Here is a 20,789-nt window from a genome sequence, read left to right on the forward strand (position 1 = left end):
TTACGTGTGCTTATGCTACCACCTAGCGGCAGTAATAGTCATTCCCTGCCAAGGACAAGAATACTTCAAATAGGACCGTAGACTGCCAAGGACAAGTATACTTCAAATAGGACGGTCCGTAGGCTGCCAAGGACAAGTATACTTCAAATAGGACTGTAGGCTGCCAAGGACGAGTAGGCCTACTGTATTTTTCCAAATAGTAGTCCAGGCGTTAATATGCTAAATCTATTTGGACCCCGGGTCACGGTGTTTAAAAGGAACCAGGCCGCTATTTGCAGTATGCTGCAGGCAAAGTCTTTTGATGTAATATTGAGAGAGCGACAGAGCGTACCACATCAGTGTAGCCACAGAGAGCGACAGAGCGTACCACATCAGTGTAGACAGAGCGTACCACATCAGTGTAGACAGAGCGTACCACATCAGTGTAGACAGAGCGTACCACATCAGTGTAGACAGAGCGTACCACATCAGTGTAGACAGAGCGTACCACATCAGTGTAGACAGAGCGTACCACATCAGTGTAGACAGAGCGTACCACATCAGTGTAGCCACAGAGAGCGACAGAGCGTACCACATCAGTGTAGCCACAGAGAGCGACAGAGCGTACCACATCAGTGTAGACAGAGCGTACCACATCAGTGTAGACAGAGCGTACCACATCAGTGTAGACAGAGCGTACCACATCAGTGTAGACAGAGCGTACCACATCAGTGTAGACACAGAGAGCGACAGAGCGTACCACATCAGTGTAGACAGAGCGTACCACATCAGTGTAGACAGAGCGTACCACATCAGTGTAGACAGAGCGTACCACATCAGTGTAGCCACAGAGAGCGACAGAGCGTACCACATCAGTGTAGACAGAGCGTACCACATCAGTGTAGACAGAGCGTACCACATCAGTGTAGCCACAGAGAGCGACAGAGCGCACCACATCAGTGTAGACAGAGCGTACCACATCAGTGTAGACAGAGCGTACCACATCAGTGTAGCCACAGAGAGCGACAGAGCGTACCACATCAGTGTAGACAGAGCGTACCACATCAGTGTAGCCACTAAGACAGAGCGTACCACATCAGTGTAGCCACAGAGAGCGACAGAGCGTACCACATCAGTGTAGCCACAGAGAGCGACAGAGCGTACCACATCAGTGTAGCCACAGAGAGCGACAGAGCGTACCACATCAGTGTAGCCACAGAGAGCGACAGAGCGTACCACATCAGTGTAGACAGAGCGTACCACATCAGTGTAGACAGAGCGTACCACATCAGTGTAGACAGAGCGTACCACATCAGTGTAGCCACAGAGAGCGACAGAGTGTACCACATCAGTGTAGACAGAGCGTACCACATCAGTGTAGCCACAGAGAGCGACAGAGCGTACCACATCAGTGTAGCCACTAAGACAGAGCGTACCACATCAGTGTAGCCACTAAGACAGAGCGTACCACATCAGTGTAGCCACTAAGACAGAGCGTACCACATCAGTGTAGCCACTAAGACAGAGCGTACCACATCAGTGTAGCCACTAAGACAGAGCGTACCACATCAGTGTAGCCACAGAGAGCGACAGAGCGTACCACATCAGTGTAGACAGAGCGTACCACATCAGTGTAGCCACTAAGACAGAGCGTACCACATCAGTGTAGCCACAGAGAGCGACAGAGCGTACCACATCAGTGTAGACAGAGCGTACCACATCAGTGTAGACAGAGCGTACCACATCAGTGTAGACAGAGCGTACCACATCAGTGTAGCCACTAAAAGGGCAGCAGCTCTGAGGAGGATTCCAATGCTTTCACAAAGCTGTAGATAAATAAAACCATACAGTAGGCCGCAGTAAAAAATACATTACAAAAACAATCTCTTAATTCAACAGCCGCCGATCAGTGCACATGAACTCTGGCGCTGCACCGGGGCGGCGCTTGGACATTACCCCATGTTCGCCTCTCTCTCTCCATATTGTTTTATAGAGGCATATAAAAACATGAATTATAGGGATGTGTTAAATTACAGTAGCCTTCTTTCAGCGTGCCTTCATTTCTATTCCAAATGTGCTATTTATTCACATGTTTTAACTTCAGCAGCACTTCAAAATCCCCTTCTTCCTTTCAATAGTCCTTGTTGAGTTCAGTCAATCTCAAGTTCCTGAATAGCTGCTCAGGTTGTCCAAAGAATACAGGCAGAAGTCCTGCATTCTGCTCTCCAACAACTTCTCTCCCCTTCTCCCCACCCACTCATTCACAGACATGCTGTGGGCAGGGCAATCGGAAATTGTAAGCTGAAAATTCACCTGCAGATGTCTCAGGCATGAGACTGGCTTCAATAAAAGAAAAAGTATTAGATGCGTTACCTGTGTTCCGACTCGTGGATGGAGAATATGACTCCCGACGTGGCCGACTTCTGCTGGATGGAGGCCAAGAAGGTGAACTCATTTTTACTCCTAAACACCTCCACAACCTTCTCTGTGATGTGTGCTGGAGCGTGCACAGCTCTCCCCACATCTGAAGAAGCCAGAAGAGGAGAAACGACAACACAAAAAAAGAACAAGACATAAGAATTTTAAAGCGAATCAGGAGGTCACGTTAAGCCGAGTCTGCAGGGCGTCGGGCGATATGCCGTCAAGCCTCTAAAGCTGGCGACTTGCCTGAGCCAGCAGAAGTGTTGAGATGCGATGAGACACCGGGTGAAAACACATATTTAACACCATAAATCCTTTTTTCAGCATTCTGGCAGTTTATGTAATGATAATAATAACCTACTTTTAAAATGCTGTCACCAACATAATTCAAGAGACATGTAGATCAATGCACAGTCATACTGTGCTAGCGTGTGTATGCATATGTGTTTGTGTACTTGCATGTTTATATTGCCTGTGTGTGCGACGTGCGTGTCCACACTCCCCACGGCAATGCACTCACTACATGGCTCTGTGCCACAACTGCAGAGGAAAGGTACAGCGGTACCTGTGTGTGTGTGTGTGTGTGTGTGCGTGTGTGTGTGTGTGTGTGTGTGTGTGTGTGTGTGTGTGTGTATAACATGCATATTGCTCAAAATACACACATGCATGCTTTAACCTGCACACACGCACACACGGGTCCAAGCATGCATGTGTGTATTTTGATCAATATGCATGTTATCTGTGCCCCGAGCACAAAGGCCAGGCACTGTGAGTGGGACACCTGGTCCAGTGCGTCCAGCTGTAAGACAGAGGAGTGGGCCGCTTGCCCGCCTCAGTGTGAGGGCATTTAATTCTCCCCAGGGAAACAGTGGCCTGTCTGCCCTTGGACTCGGCCTCCCTGCTGTCACACTCCCAGTCAGTGAAGTGACATTCCACTGACCCCCCACACACACACACACACACACACACACACACACACACACACACACACACACACACACACACACACACAGTGGCTGGCTGACGAGAGCCTACCGACTACCGAGTCCATTAATGGATCACGCCTTCAAACCAGGAGGTCGGCACAGGAACACGTCAGCACCATGCTTCCCCCCGTGCAGACCCAAGACGTCAGCACCATGCTTACGTCAGCACCATGCTTTCCCCCGTGAAGACCCAAGACGTCAGCACCATGCTTTCCCCCGTGAAGCCCCAAGACGCCAGCGCCATGCTTTCCCCCGTGAAGACCCAAGACGTCAGCACCATGCTTTCCCCCGTGAAGACCCAAGACGTCAGCACCATGCTTTCCCCCGTGAAGACCCAAGACGTCAGCACCATGCTTTCCCCCGTGAAGACCCAAGACGTCAGCACCATGCTTTCCCCCGTGAAGACCCAAGACGTCAGCACCATGCTTCCCCCCGTGCAGACCCAAGACGTCAGCACCATGCTTCCCCCCGTGAAGACCCAAGACGTCAGCACCATGCTTCCCCCCGTGAAGACCCAAGACGTCAGCACCATGCTTCCCCCCGTGAAGACCCAAGACGTCAGCACCATGCTTCCCCCCGTGAAGACCCAAACCGTCAGCACCATGCTTCCCCCCGTGAAGACCCAAGACGTCAGCACCATGCTTCCCCCCGTGAAGACCCAAGACGTCAGCACCATGCTTCCCCCCGTGAAGACCCAAGACGTCAGCACCATGCTTCCCCCGTGAAGACCCAAGACGTCAGCACCATGCTTCCCCCCGTGAAGACCCAAGACGTCAGCACCATGCTTTCCCCCGTGAAGACCCAAGATGTCAGCACCATGCTTCCCCCGTGAAGGCCCAAGACGTCAGCACCATGCTTCCCCCCGTGAAGACCCAAGACGCCAGCACCATGCTTCCCCCCGTGAAGACCCAAGACGTCAGCACCATGCTTCCCCCCGTGAAGACCCAACACGTGTACAGTACCTTCTCAAACAACAAGCCTAGACTGTTCAGTAGGCTTTTTCATTCATTTGTGTTTTTCTGCTTTGCTGATTTAGGCTGACAGGCTAATTAAGAAAACATAGATATTTTGCTTCACTGTCATGTTCTAGCTCATTGGAACCAATTTATGCGTTTAAAACTTGGAATACTGCGACAAATTCAGCTTGTGACAGCAGCGGTGTCACAGCTAACTTGGCTTCAAGTAGTTCTACAGACAATACACTGCTCCATATGTTGCCAAATCCCTCTCCTGTCACCGTCTCTCCCCACGCTTAGTAACGCTGGAGAGATAAGAATAACTCTGGGATAAACACTAAAGGGGATCCATTAAAAATGAGGTGGCATGTTCCCACTCAGCTATTTGATAACCAACATCATATTTTTCCCCTTCTCATGCCATAAATAATGCAGCACTTCCAAACTTAGCGAGTTGCTCTCATGTGGTTCTACCATCTATGATGATTGATGTTTTAAGTGAACTTATGCCCACTAAAATTGGGGACTCACGAGACTGTATTATCCACCCCTCTGTGTCGACCAGAGAAAAGATAAATAGCTTCAGATGATTAACTGGTATGTCTAGATAGAAAATACACTATTGCTTAGTGATGCACCGAATATTCGGCCGCAGAAAATATTCGGCAGAAAATATTCGGCAGAAAATATTCGGCAGAAAATGGCTAAAAAAAATGTAAATGCATTTTCGGCCTATTCGGTTTCGGCCCGAATAGGCAGAAAATATATCACCGAATAGTGTATGCAATCGATGCATTCAAAAGAGCTGAATAAATGTTTTATGGACCCATAATAGTGATTATTATCTAAGTTAAGTTTTGCCATAACCATTTATTTTGCCATAAATCGGGTAGCTTTAAGGATGCGGCGGGGCCTGTAACTGGCATATAAAGCAGACAAATCCACTACAGACTACCAGTACCACGGTGTTGCTCTGAAGGTTATCTGGAGGACAGAAAGTGGAACAAGGGCAGTGTTCAGCAGCAGGCAGTGGCCACCAACTGGACACATTAACGTGTAATAAGACCTTGCATGTCACTGGGAAGCACATTTACTGGACACAGCAGAGTGGTCTCACACTGAATCATTGCATGTGTGTGTGTGTGGGGGGGGGGGGGGTGTATGTGTGTGTGTGGGGGTGTATGTGTGTGGGGGTATGTGTGCGTTTGTGTGTGTGTGTCACAGGGAAGCACATTTACTGCACGCATGCGCGCGCGCGCGCGCGCGCGCGCGCGCATGCGTGCGGACTGTCCACATTATCCCTGGCTAACAATGTCCAGAAAGTAAAGCACATTTTAGCACGCACGCACACACACACAAAGCCGGTCTACAAGCTCACAACGCATGGGGAGCTTGTAGATTGGCTATTTTTGGCAAAGAGATTTGGGGCCCTATTTTGTGCCCAAGACGCACTACCCACTATTTGGAGATTTAGCAAGGGGCGCTCCCATGGCCGAGATCCCACCGGCATTAGGGGCGCTCCCATGGCCGAGCTCCCACCGGCCTTAGCCTGACACATGAGCTACTTACATTATGCATAGGTGTGGCTTGGGCGTTACATTAATAAAAAATATTATCGTGCCAGATGCCATTATTAAGAGCAGGCTGCGCAGGCCGTTATGCTCAGTGCAATCTTATGCTCTCTTCCTCTCTGACCATGGGACAGCAAAGAGTCTTCCTCTCTGACCATGGGAGAGAAAAGAGGCAGTCTGACATCGATTGCCTTGGAATAAAATGAGATTTGATACAGAGAATTATCACTCACGCAGGTTATAGAGAACTTTACATGACGCTTGCGCTTGTGTTGTGGATTAATTAAACTGACCATGGACACACCTCCAAGCACAAATAACAGCATAATATCAGTAATATAATAATGTATAACAGGTAGCACAGCCATGAGATGGGGACAAGGTCAAGGTCAAGGTAAACTTTATTGTCCACAAGGGAAATTTTGTCTTGGGCTTTCACCCCAGCTATAGCCACACATAAAACATCAATGACAAACAAAAATACATTACAGAGGAAGACACAACATTAGACAAATGATGTGGATAATCTAGCCTCACACAGTTACTGCTGTTTCAGAGCCTCGTTCAACATCTTAGTTGATGCTGGTACAAACGATTTTTTAAATCTGATGTACTTCCACTTTGGTTCTTTGTATCTTCTCCCAGAGGGCAGAAGTACAAACTCGCCATTTAAAACATGGGTAACATCACTGACGATTTTTTGAGCTCGTTTTAATGTAGCCTGCTCATAAATAGACTGCAGAGAGGGGAGTGCCAGATTCCTAATTTCAAGAAACAGTTGGCAACCCTACCCAAACTGGCTCAAAATATGGTTATGGCAGGGAAGCGGTCAAAGAACTGTAATACAGTATTATGAGTATTATGCTATTCAATAGCAAAGTCAGTATACTATCATCTATTAAATCTAACCTTTTATAGTATATATTTACTTATTTATTGGCATTTTCACCCCTGCTGTCTCTAAGTATGCCTTTTGATTTTACACTTCATTCTTTATAACGCTGCTGTATATTCTCATTTTGTCACTTTCTAACTCTGTTTTGAGAAGCACTCTTTTAATTTGCAGTGGGCCAGGAAAACAGAGAAAAGGCTGGGATGCATTAGCCAGAGGTGCTGCTTAGAATGCCATGGTTTCTGGAAGTCTTATCATCCATCCTTCCCTCCAATTATCCCTCCATCTCTACGTCCATCTAGTGCACAGTGTGTAGCAGAGAGTCCCTGAGGAGCTAGCCTGCTTTCTGCTGCCCCAGAGGCACCATCGGCAGTGTAGAAACCCCAGGCAGCACAACTAGGACTGGAACGGAAACGCACACGCGCAGACACACAGACACGCACACGCAAGCACACAACACTAACACGTGTGAGCCAGATAATCGCAATTCCCCCCAAAGACTAAGCAACAACACTAAACTTCACTCTCACATTCGACTCAAATGGCCCTTAGTTGCCTCGGCTGAAATTGCACGTGGAAATGTTGAGGAAGAGATTGTGCCATTAAAAAAATGAAGATTCTTCACTCAGTGTTGCATGCAAGAAATGGCAGAGACAAAATTGTGTTGAAAGGCAAGCAACTAAGAAAAACACAGGCTGAAAGAATCAAATAGAAAAAGGCAAGAAGAGGGTATTGGGGTGAGGCAAAGACAGTAGATCAGAAGAGTTGTGCTCTGTGTGGGGGTCTACAGTACACAGGTCAGCCCCGCTCACATCTCTGTGTTTGGCTGTGGGCTCCTACACAGGTCACATCTCTGTGCGGGGCTGTGGGCTCCTACACAGGTCACATCTCTGTGCGGGGCTGTGGGCTCCTACACAGGTCACATCTCTGTGCGGGGCTGTGGTCTCCAGTACACAGGTCAGCCCGCTCACATCTCTGTGTGGGGCTGTGGGCTCCAACACAGGTCAGCCCCGCTCACATCTCTGTGCGGGGCTGTGGTCTCCAGTACACAGGTCAGCCCCGCTCACATCTCTGTGTGGGGCTGTGGTCTCCTACACAGGTCACATCTCTGTGCGGGGCTGTGGTCTCCAGTACACAGGTCAGCCCCGCTCACATCTCTGTGTGGGGCTGTGGTCTCCTACACAGGTCACATCTCTGTGCGGGGCTGTGGTCTCCAGTACACAGGTCAGCCCCGCTCACATCTCTGTGTGGGGCTGTGGTCTCCTACACAGGTCACATCTCTGTGTGGGGCTGTGGTCTCCTACACAGGTCAGCCCCGCTCACATCTCTGTGTGGGGCTGTGGTCTCCTACACAGGTCACATCTCTGTGCGGGGCTGTGGTCTCCAGTACACAGGTCAGCCCCGCTCACATCTCTGTGCGGGGCTGTGGGCTCATACACAGGTCACATCTCTGTGTGGGGCTGTGGTCTCCAGTACACAGGTCAGCCCCGCTCACATCTCTGTGTGGGGCTGTGGGCTCCTACACAGGTCACATCTCTGTGCGGGGCTGTGGTCTCCAGTACACAGGTCAGCCCCGCTCACATCTCTGTGCGGGGCTGTGGGCTCCTACACAGGTCACATCTCTGTGTGGGGCTGTGGTCTCCAGTACACAGGTCAGCCCCGCTCACATCTCTGTGCGGGGCTGTGGTCTCCTACACAGGTCAGCCCCGCTCACATCTCTGTGTGGGGCTGTGGGCTCCTACACAGGTCAGCCCCGCTCACATCTCTGCGTGGGGCTGTGGTCGCCAGTACACAGGTCAGCCCCGCTCACATCTGTGCGGGGCTGTGGTCTCCAGTACACAGGTCAGCCCCGCTCACATCTCTGTGCGGGGCTGTGGTCTCCAGTACACAGGTCAGCCCCGCTCACATCTCTGTGCGGGGCTGTGGTCTCCAGTACACAGGTCAGCCCCGCTCACATTTTCAAGGAGTCTTCGGCGATTGAAAAATGGATGAACCTAGAATTATGAAACTTTGATGAACCCTGTTTTTTGTGTTTCTTCTAAGATTTATTTTGGCCCTGTTTCAAGCCTCATTCCTTTCTGTGAGGCGCGACCAAGAGTCACAAATGCTAAAACCGCCACGCAGGCAATACACCAAGCAGTGGTGTCCTGTCATCTATTATGTGCGAGACGCTAAAAGCCAAGAGCCAAGATGGCCAAATGCGCAAACTTGTCGAGATTATGATTTAAGTCTTCGGGCAGTATTATGCGTGTCTTAAGTACCAGGTCTTATTACTTAACTTAAGACCTGGAGGTGTGATCAATGCCATTTGGCTATTCTGAGTGGCCAAACAGCATTGACCACGCCTCCAGGTCTTAAGTTAAGTCATAAGACCTGGTACTTAAGACACGCATAACACTGCCCTTCGTCTCCAGTCTTAGTTCATACTTAGCACTCCATGATGAGTCATCAAGGGGAGTGAAGTGAATTACGCTCTCTCATCCATTAGGCCTACCTCTACAGCGGGGATAGCAACCCACTCACACTCTCACCTTCCATAACAACTGTGTTAACTACCTCCACTTTGTCTTCAGCGTTCATGCAGTTTGTGCACTCCCACTCTCACTCTGCCTACATGCTTTACAACACTGAGAACGTTTACCTTCAGAGCGGAGTGAAAATCACTGCAGTCTACCCTTTAGAAGCAATTTATATTTGCCCACACACACACACACGCACGCACACACGCACACACGCAAGTGCATTAACAGAATAATCGAATATTCGAGTAGTCAACTATCAAAACGCTACGACACTGTAAATCAAAATCAGATTATTCGCTAATATTAATTTTAATATCTGTGACCAGATTTGACTGAGAGACTGCCATCGCGCACATTACAGCTTTTCACCAGAGGAGAAAACCTTTTTTTTTTTTTTTTCAAAATGAGTTAATACCACAGGCAGACTCTTCACATACTAGAGGATGTCTGAAATAAGTGTCAGAGCTGAAATCGGCATGTAAATATGAAATAAATGCCCAAACATGTAGCTAGGTGTAATGTTAGAGACCACAAAAGTGCCTGTTTTCTCAACTTGTTGTTTTCTGCAAGACATTACTCTATAAGCCATATCTCCAAAACTGGTGGGTCAAACTGAACAATCAATATGTCCATTTGAAGCTATGATTCCCTGCTTTCTTAGGACATGAAAAAACGAAAATTCCAAAAAATCCAATGGCAGTCTCTCAGTCAAATTTAGTCACTATATGCTGGGAGTCTGGTGCAATGCACAGGTCCTGGCGGTACTCCTGGTGAGAGCAGGAGTGGACCTGTGAGACGTAGGAGGGGCCCGGACAGGAGTGGACCTGGTGAGACGTAGGAGGGGCCCGGACAGGAGTGGACCTGGTGAGACGTAGGAGGGGCCCGGACAGGAGTGGACCTGGTGAGACGTAGGAGGGGCCCGGACAGGAGTCAACCCACAGAGCCTTTCCCTCCTCATGCCAGAACAGTTCCGGAGTGGATCCAACGGATTGTGTGGCCCTGGTCTTTCCCTAGTGGGTCTGATCGAGGGTAGCTACTGGGACGTAAGTTGGGACTTGATCACCCTGGCTGGGTCACCCGAGTGAGGGGTATTATGTTCGCAAGACCCGAAACCCCGATGACCTTGGGATACATCACTGAGGATACGTCCCAGGTGCATCCAAGCAATGTATTTGTGTTCTATATTTCTTTTAGCTTTTTTTTTTGCTTTAACAGCAGACATGCATCTGTGAACTCTGTTGTTACTAGTTCTCCAACTTAATTACTAATCCATTCATGGTTGATTGTTTTTATACCTTACCATTAGCTTTAGAAACGGGTAGATTAATTGGTACTCCTGAGGAGGACAGTGTGTCTAGTGTGTGATTTGAAAGAAATTGAAAATGAAATTCATTTTTTGTTTTACTGCCCATTATATGAAGAACTAGAAAAAGTGCCCTTCTGGGCACAGGTCTCCACCAGGAGGATAGGACTGTGTGAGATGTTTGGCAAAATGTTTAGGAGTAATATAAACATGTTTGCCTTTGATGGCAATTGGATGATTTGAGGCATTTTGTTCCAAAAATGTGTTTTGCAAAAATCAACCTGTTGGTGGCGCTATAACAGGCCAATGTGAAAAGGGTGGGATATATTCCTCAGCCTAGTAAGAAAATGTGTGAAAGATTTCACGTAAATTGCATGCAGTGTTCATGATTTGAGGCTTTTGTTCAAAACGGGGCAATCTTGCAAACTGTGAAAGCCAATTATAGCCAATTAGGATGGAATATGAAATATCGGACAGTTCCGACTTGAGCACATGACCATAGAGATACTGTGTAACGATTTGTGAGATTTTTGGACAGAATCTGGAGGAGTAATATCAAAAAATGTGTTTTACAAAAGTGGGCCTCCTGGTGGCGCTATAAAAGGCAGATGCGGAAAATGCAGGTCAAAGGTTTGTCCTTGGCCTCTAGGGAGTGTGCATGCAACATTTCACGCAGATCGGTGCAGTTTTAGGTAAAAATGTGAAAAGCTTCCTCATGGTGGCGCTATAACAGGCCGTTCTGGAAAATGCGGGGCAGAGGTTCATCGTTGGCATCCAGGGAGTGTGTGTGCAAAGTTTGGCATCGACCGGGTTAACGGTGCCGGAGATTAGCTGGTAACGGACGGACGGACGGAAGGACACACGGACGGACACACACACACACACGGACGGAGTGCAAAACATACTCTCTCCCCATGCCTTCGGCCTGGTGGAGACAATTAAGACATGTATTATTTTGTAAAATGACAACCATCTGTGTTAACTTTTTCTGGTTTGAGGACTACGAAAAACTGGAATTTTGTTTTAGGAAAGGTATTTTTGCTTTAGCAGACTTTTTATGCAAAGCGTGGGGAAAAAGGCAGAATGTTTTGTTTGTGTAAAAAAAAAAAAAAAAAAAAAAAAAGAAGAAATAGAAAAACTGTTTCTTGTACACAATGCAATACTGAAGCAATGATTTGTATGGTGTGTCCGATAAGTCCATGTGGGCTGGGCGCCTTGGGTGCATTACACAAAAATAAAGAATCTATCTACCGGTATCCATCTATCATATCATATGTGGTGCGGTGCAGCGGTGGCTGGTATTCGAGTCGACTACCAAAAATCACGTATGGTTAATGCCCCCCCCCCCCCCCCCACACACACACACACAATTATGTAAATTGTGTTGGTACCTACTATACACAGTGTGCTGTGGGGCAGGTTTCAGTACCACTGCTGGCAGCCTCTACGTCCTACCTCAGTCACACATGCTTACACTGGCACTGGCCACTGGCGCAGCACCTTCGCACCCATCCACTTTAAACATTTATACAAACACACACACACACACACACACACACACACACACACACACACACACACACACACTTACACATGGGGGAAATACCTGGAAGTGAGATGTGAGCTAATTTAGTGGCACGCTGCGTGCTTTGAGGTGGTGTATCAGTATCAGTCAGACTTGTGCATTTGTGCAAGGCCCACTGCTGGGAGCCCGGCCCACACTGGGGGGACCACGGCTCCCACAGAGCTCCAGTAGAGCTCAAGCCGTGAGACGACAGCCTCCCCATCAGCTCTGGCACTGCTTAATTACTCTCTCTCTCATTTCTGCTCTGCCTGATGAGAATTCAGTTGATGTCAGACAAGAATAGTGGAAGCACACCAGCCAGCCATCCAACCAGTCCCTATCCTGTCACCATATAGCCACTTATCTAGCGCTTTATCCTAATTATTATGCTCTACGAAAAAAGGGATATAGATAACAGCATCTGCAGACATGGTCCCTCTTGTGTCTGTGATACATTGTCCCCCTTAAGAGATCCTAACCGGCCCGGCGGCCCCACATTAGATGTCAAAAATCAGACCACAAAATGGCAAATAACCGGAGCATTGAGCGATGGCCTCCTTAATCATTCTCTCAGTGACAACCTATATCGCACTAGGTAACACTAAGCACCAGCTTTTCTCTCTTTTAAAGAAAGAAGGGGGGGGTCAGACGAGTGTGGTCTACAGTGGGCACTAGGCAGCATGCCAAGTATGCCCAGAGAGATAGGATCAGGACACACACACACACACACACACACACACACACACACACACACAAGATATTAACACACAAGATAACACAACCTAAGGTCATCCAAGGGCACCACAGCTACTAAAATCATCTGTCACAGCCCACGAAATTCACACAGCGAATATGCCACACATGTCACACAGAGGCACACCTGCTGTCACAGAAGTTGTCACAGTGACAACTGACGGTTCAATATCGATAAGAGCTAGAACCCTATGAACATTACTCCACCAAAAATAGCTACATAAACAATGCAAAGCAACGCCTCCCTAATCGCCATGTCTGAGCAAACAGTGCATCAATTCTCTGAGACGAGGCCAAATGAGAAACAGCACGGAGGAAAGGAAATGCAAAGTAGCATGTCGACATGGAGTAATGTCTCCACATGTGTTGTTTCAAACACATCTAGCCTACAGATTATTCAAGTGGGACTCCATTTGGCGAGGAAGCTATACGGGTTTAGTCCAGGGGGTGTGTGTTGAATTGTGAACTGAACTGAGAGGCATGAATTATTAAAATAAATAGCACTCCAGATGTTTCCTCTACCTTCATGACAAACACTAGCCTCCGCCAGAGCATGGAGATAGAAGCTGAGCAATCTTGATAAACTACTGTGGTCTCTGCCTCTATAAGATGTGCATGTGCGTACACATACACATGTGTTGGTACTGTGCACTTCCCATCCTCGGGAAGGTACAGTCATGGTGATGCATGAACTTTGCTCAACCGAGTTGCACGCTATAGCTAAAGACCCTCTAACGTTAATGAACCTCTGTCACGGAGGCTGCTACGAACTGGATGCCTTTTTCTTTGCGTGAAAGATGCAACAACAACTGCAAGCTAGAGTCATTTAGTACAGAGACTGAAAGAGCCTTCACCGTTTTTATCAAAGCTACTCTCTCTTCCCCGTGTTCCGCCGTGCCTCCGAGACAGCACTGTAGGACACCATCAAATGCTTGGAGGCACCGCAAGACGGAGAAGAACAGACACGTTTACATGCTTCCTTTGGTAACCCTGACTAAAACAAAATGACAAACACGCCTTGAGATGCAGCAGTCACCACTCCTGTCATTTTTAAATCCAGCTTGCTTTGATCCTCTCGTGTGCACCTACAGTATAGCGCCTGCACAGAACGCTAAGAGTCACATCTCTGAGGTGTGAACATTTGCATGTGGCAGAGTAGGTCTACATCAGTCACATCTCCATAAGTAAATATGTGATATCTCTCTCTCACACACACACACAGGGAATAGCAATGGTTGCCAGAACAGTTAATCAATGCCATGCTAAAAAATGAGATGGGATCCAAAACGTCTCGCGCTGCACACGTTCAATTCTCTCCCTCTCCCTCTCCCTCTCCCTCCCCCTCTTCATGTAAAAAGGAGTAGAATTGATAGTAGTTCTATCAATTACACACCCCATGAAGCCTTGAATTCATGGAGATTTTTGGTTTGTTTTTGTCGTAGTAATATGATGACGGTGGAGACACAAAGAGTCTCCTACTGAGTCTATTGACCGTTGATGACGGTGGAGACACAAAGAGTCTCCTACTGAGTCTATTGACCGTTGATGACGGTGGAGACACAAAGAGTCTCCTACTGAGACTATTGACCGGGTCATCATATGATGACGGTGGAGACACAGAGTCTCCTACTGAGTCTATTGACCATTGACCGGGTCATCAAATTATTGTCTCAGCAAAGCGACAACAAAAAGTATCCATTAATTCAAGTCTTCATGGGGTAATTGATGAAAAAAAAAAGTAATTGTTTTGGGTGAACTACTCCTGGTTACGAAATCTGGGCCGTTATGTTAGCAATTTAGTTTTTTGCAAATGGATTATATTATAATACTTCCCTACAAAACTCCCTCTCCTCCGTCCTTGGAGACTCCAGTGTTAACCCATTTAGGCCTGACCTCGAAATAAATAAATAAAAATCTAAATCCTCCAGTTTTCTGAAATAAATATTTTCACGATTTTTCAAAAATAGCAGACCTACAAGCTCGTAGCGCGCCACTCGGTGGCGTGCTATGAGCTTGTAGATCTGCTATTTTTCAATAGCTAAATTATAACTTAGCTATTATAAATATTAGCTATTATAAATTATAAATTATAATCTTTAAAACACCAAAAGGGGTTCCCGCCCAAAATGGGTTAATAAATGGGTCGTCACTTTTATGTTGCCCGCTACCATAATCCACAATTTGCATAGTGATTGTACACAGTCTGCGTTTTATCCACCACGTCGTTATCGTCATGGGGAACACTAAAGCCATAATGCGTGATTTATATACGACGGCGCAGCTCAAGATCAACGCCGCGTTGAATGATTTAACATCTCAGACATAGACGAGAGACCTAGTTTGTCTCTAAATCATCCCACATTACGCTCACAAGTTTCCAGCAGCAGCAACTTGAGGAAAACAAAACTCTGACCAGATGTGCACTCGCAGAGTGCACATCTGGTCAGAGTCACACATTTTTTTTCCTCTCCCGTTTGGAAAACGTGGTAGCCGCAACTTAAAGCGCAAATAACATGCATTTTAAAACTGCTTTTAATATTTAATATCATATTGTCCATGTCCCTCAAAGTTATTTCTAATGGTTTGAGCCTCAATCACCACTCTGATATAACCAGGCCTTGTCATTTATTTCTGGACTTTGAAAGCAGTTTTGGCTGCAGTACCACAATGTCCTGAGGTGGTGGGGGTGCTGATATGCAGATTATTTAATATTTGAGTCATTATAATACTGATGCTAGATAAAACCAGGCTTGTTTCCATTCCATGCCAGCTTGGAAAATCAACAATGGTGGACATTGTAAACAAAGTGGAAATGCAAATTTGGAACTGAAGACTGAAGAAGAGGAGGAATTATACAAAGTAGGGTGACATTGATGACATCACGATGAGGCCAAAATCAGTTGAGCTGTTCCTGAGAGCAATTTCCATTAAAACACCCATATGATATGAAAGCCTGATTGTTCAAAATTGGTTATTTGTAGGGATAGAAAACACATATGGGAGTCCCAAAAACACAAAATAAATTGAAAAAGTTGAATTTGATGTTATAGGTCCTTTAAATAAAAATAAAGAAAATTAACATTTTTCGATGTAGGCTTATCTATTTTCCATTAGTATTTTAAAATACTAATCAATAATGTCCCCTAGCCATAAATAAAACCACAGGCAGACAAAAGCTTTTCTCAGAAAGAATGGCTGGCATCTCAAGTTAAGAAGCTCAGTCATCAAGGAGAGACTCGGAGTAGAAGCTCAGTCATCAAGGAGAGACTCGGAGTAGAAGCTCAGTCATCAAGGAGAGACTCGGAGTAGAAGCTCAGTCATCAAGGAGAGACTCGGAGTAGAAGCTCAGTCATCAAGGAGAGACTTGGAGTAGTGGTGCTGCTCCTTTACATGAAAAGCAGCAAAGTGGAAGTGGGGAGTTTTCCAGGCATGCCCAGGTTGGAAGAGACCACGGGGCAGATCAAGAACCAGATGGGGGGGAATTACACAGTATCACCATGCTAGCCTGAGAACGTCTCGTGATCCCCTAGTTAGTTAGCTTAGCTAATGTGGCCTGGGAAGGAGAAGTCTGGAATTCTCTTCTGGAGCGATTACCTTCGTGACCTGACTCTGGATAAGCGGTAGAAGACGGACTTTACAGACTATGCTTACATTATTAATTGACCCAATGTATAGTGGATGCCCATATTTGATGCCTATCCCTATATTTTCTATCCAACAGTATGTAGAGTTGTCCAGATACTAGCCATTACAATTTGTACAATATTGCAGAAATGGCTGTATCATCCTTAACATCCGATGCCCATAGTTGCAGTTTCAAAAGTCACATACTATCAGGCAGGCAGCTGTACTTCTGTGCAGTGCAAAAATGTCAGCATTAATTTTCTAGGTATCGTGGGACAGTGTTTAAATGTCTTATTTGGAGGTAGCAATGCTATGCGGTACTACAGTATTGTTATGATTGTTCTAAAACAATGGGGAAAGTAGCTGTTCACGTTTTAAATTTTGACATGAATTGATTGTTATTGAACTAAAATTCAAAGTAAGAATACCCCCAAATCAGAGATCACATTCAAGTATTTCACGTTCCAAGTTAAAGTTAAAATGAAATGTAGCAAAACCATATTATCAAATAGCGTTTCCTAATATGTTTTTTGAGTAAGTGTGAAAATCCTTTGAAAACTTTTAAGCCGGATTTCTCAGACCTCAGTCTTCAGAAAGAAACTTATTTCAATAAGGTTCCAAAACAGTTGGGTTTTTCTAAAGAGGTTTATTTTGTAGCTCTGATCCTCTACTTTCATATAAAATGGGGGGGAAAAAAAGCTATGAATATAAAGTGTAGCTACTGTACTAGTTTATATCACTTGTGTTTAAATTCAACTGTATTCCTGTAATACAGTAGTTCCAGGACCAAAATTTTAGCCTCTATTGTGAAATGTTTTGGTTGAAACTAATTCCACATTAATGTATTTGTATTGGGAAAGAAATGTATTTATCAACACCACTCACTGCATGCTATTAACATAACCAATTCCTCAGACAACCAATTATGTTAATTGTGATGAAACTCAAAATGGACTTCCACCGTGTGATGGGCTTCCAATCTGAATCTTTAGAGGGAATCTCAATTAAATTAAACAATTTAATTCATTAATTAATTTAATTTGATGCCTCATTGAACAAAGCTTCACCGACAGTGATTGTGTGTATGCGTGCATGCGTGCGGACACACACAAAATGCAGTTAAACATTCTGACTCAAATGACTTTTTTTACCAGCTGCTTGCAAAGCTGCTGGTCAAAGAATACCCTCGAAATGTACACAACAAGTTCGCCACAAGTTCGCCACCTAGTTTGTCGTCTGACAACACTTTATGGGGCCAGTCCAATGGCGGCTCACATGCTTAAAATAGCTCTTGTCCCAGTTCAGGCTGCATGTACAGCGCTCAATCGCGCAGTTTTCTGCCCCCTCGATGTCGTAAGCCAGCATCAGAGCCATAGATGGCTCTGGCCAGCATTAACCAGGGTTGCCAAGTCCGCTTATTTCCAGCCACACTTGGATTGTTTTTTTCCCCACAGTTGCTTGCCTGGTTTTTGGAGGTTGGTTATCTTATTTCTGTCACGACAGTTGGCAACATCCCATACATCCCATTCCCATCGTCGGCACGGCATGAAGAGTAATGCCGCGTTCACACCAAGGAAGCTAAAAGCAGCTTCCTGCTTCTACCAGGATAACTTCCTGGTATCTCTATGCATACCAGCAGTTTAGTTTTGAAGCTTGGAATTAATAGCTTTTTTTTGCGTACTTTTGAAAACTTATCTTTGACCCTCGTCCCCCGGCTGCCCACTGCACTGACCCTCGTCCCCCGGCTGCCACTGACCCTCGTCCCCCGGCTGTCCACTGTCACTGACCCTCGTCCCCCGGCTGCCCACTGCACTGACCCTCGTCCCCCGGCTGCCACTGGCCCTCGTCCCCCGGCTGTCCACTGTCACTGACCCTCGTCCCCCGGCTGCCCACTGACCCTCGTCCCCCGGCTGCCCACTGACCCTCGTCCCCCGGCTGTCCACTGTCACTGACCCTCGTCCCCCGGCTGCCCACTGCACTGACCCTCGTCCCCCGGCTGCCCACTGCACTGACCCTCGTCCCCCGGCTGCCCACTGCACTGACCCTCGTCCCCCGGCTGCCCACTGACCCTCGTCCCCCGGCTGCCCACTGCACTGATACTCGTCCCCCGGCTGCCCACTGCACTGACCCTCGTCCCCCGGCTGCCCAATGCACTGACCCTCGTCCCCCGGCTGCCCACTGACCCTCGTCCCCCGGCTGCCCACTGCACTGACCCAGTTTGACAGTTTGACATTGTTCAAGCCGTTGTCGGTGCGCAACAGAGACAACTCACTTGATGTGAGCGTTGAGCGGCCGGGCCCGAGCCGCATATCCCCGCCAGGCCAGGTTGTATACCCAGGGCTGTGGAATTTATAGGCAGTCATATAGTAGCCAATTTGAATGGAATCTGCTTAAACTGACTGAAACTGATACAGATATATATATTGCTGTCAGGTGGAAACTTTGTATGTCCAAAACCATTCCTTTACAAAATATATAATTAAAAATACAAAGTTAAAATAGCCTATCTACAAACTCACAATGCATCATATTCATATCTCGACACGTTGGGAGCTTGTAGATCTGCTATTTATTTACTGTGGACCACCACCGCCGCAAATATAAAGGCAGCTGGTAATAATATGACTGTCATAATTTTCTTGTTTTTTCTCATTATCCCCCATCTCATCACAACTAATTACTGGACAGGTTTAGCCTGCTTTGACAAGTTATAATAACACAAACCAATTCCCAATTACAAAAATAGTAGTAGGTTATAAAGCCACTGCAATTAAAGTACAATTACTGTGTGATTGTGATACCATCAAAACAAAAGACAATGCCTTTCGGAAGGACAAAGATGGCCTAATTATATCAGGCTTGATTGATAAAAGGTACTGAAAGCTCATTCCTTCTACCCTCAATGAGCAGCGTAAAAAAGATGGGGACAGACCTCCATTAAGATGGATACAGACCTCCATTAAGATGGGGACAGACGTCCATTAAGATGGGGACAGACCTCCATTAAGATGGGGACAGACCTCCATTAAGATGGGGACAGACGTCCATTAAGATGGGGACAGACCTCCATTAAGATGAGGACAGACCTCCATTAAGATGGGGACAGACCCTCCATTAAGATGGGGACAGACCCTCCATTAAGATGGGGACAGACCCTCCATTAAGATGGGGACAGACCCTCCATTAAGATGGGGACAGACCCTCCATTAAGATGGGGACAGACCCTCCATTAAGATGGGGACAGACCTCCATTAAGATGGGGACAGACCCTCCATTAAGATGGGGACAGACCTCCATTAAGATGGGGACAGACCCTCCATTAAGATGGGGACAGACCCTCCATTAAGATGGGGACAGACCTCCATTAAGATGGGGACAGACCTCCATTAAGATGGGGACAGACCTCCATTAAGATGGGGACAGACCCTCCATTAAGATGGGGACAGACCCTCCATTAAGATGGGGACAGACCTCCATTAAGATGGGGACAGACCTCCATTAAGATGGGGACAGACCTCCATTAAGATGGGGACAGACCTCCATTCCGAAACACCGCCATCCAGAAACACCGCCGTTCCGAAAAAAGATAAATTTTTAATTGGCCTACACTTGGGGTTAATGTGCTAATTATACCACAGGTTGTTTCGAGGAAGCAATCTGATTGTTTGAAACAGCCTTCTAGCCGTGGGTTAAACCAGCACCATTCACCACCTAATCAAAACAAAGAATTCAGCTGCTCTGTTCTCCCAGAGCGCTAGCAAACTTGGTGGCTAGGCTAGCTAGTTTCTTGGGACATGTGTGGTCGTAGTCGTAGTCTGTCATTAAAAAAATATATTCTTTCAGCGATTTTCTTAGTTTTAAGGGTAACTGTTGTATAATTGCAATATTACACTCGAGGGTGTGGTTTAACGTGATTATTGCCACTTCAGTGATGCTTGCGGAACTCGACTTTGTCTCGTTACTTACCGCATCACTGTCGTGGCAATAATCACGTTAACCCACACCCTCTCGTGTAATATTGCTTAATTGTTCACCACATTGGGACATTTGGAGATGAGCATTATAGCAGGTGACATTTCTGGTCATCCGATAATGTTAACACCAACGCAGTGGCAATGATGAGGCACCACTGAAGCCAACATTGTAGACACAAGAACCTACTGTATATGCCAAAATCACAGTGAAGGGAGCGGTGCTTTTTAAAGGAGCATTCAGTGA

At 46.6% G+C, this 20,789-nt stretch overlaps 1 protein-coding gene across 6 annotated transcripts in view; it reads right to left on the bottom strand.

Annotated features, from left to right (window-relative positions):
* LOC306920665 (protein kinase C-binding protein NELL1-like) overlaps positions 1–20,789 on the bottom strand; it is a 424,011-nt gene that overhangs the window by 394,215 nt on the left and 9,007 nt on the right. For all 6 annotated transcript variants that reach the window (XM_079497477.1, XM_079497478.1, XM_079497476.1 and 3 more), the window contains exon 3: positions 2,353–2,503. In XM_079497477.1, the coding sequence (XP_079353603.1) occupies positions 2,353–2,503 (151 nt within the window). The remainder of the gene's footprint in view (positions 1–2,352; positions 2,504–20,789) is intronic.

Source organism: Electrona antarctica, assembly GCF_951216825.1.
Source record: "Electrona antarctica genome assembly, chromosome: 3".
NCBI lineage: Eukaryota > Metazoa > Chordata > Actinopteri > Myctophiformes > Myctophidae > Electrona > Electrona antarctica.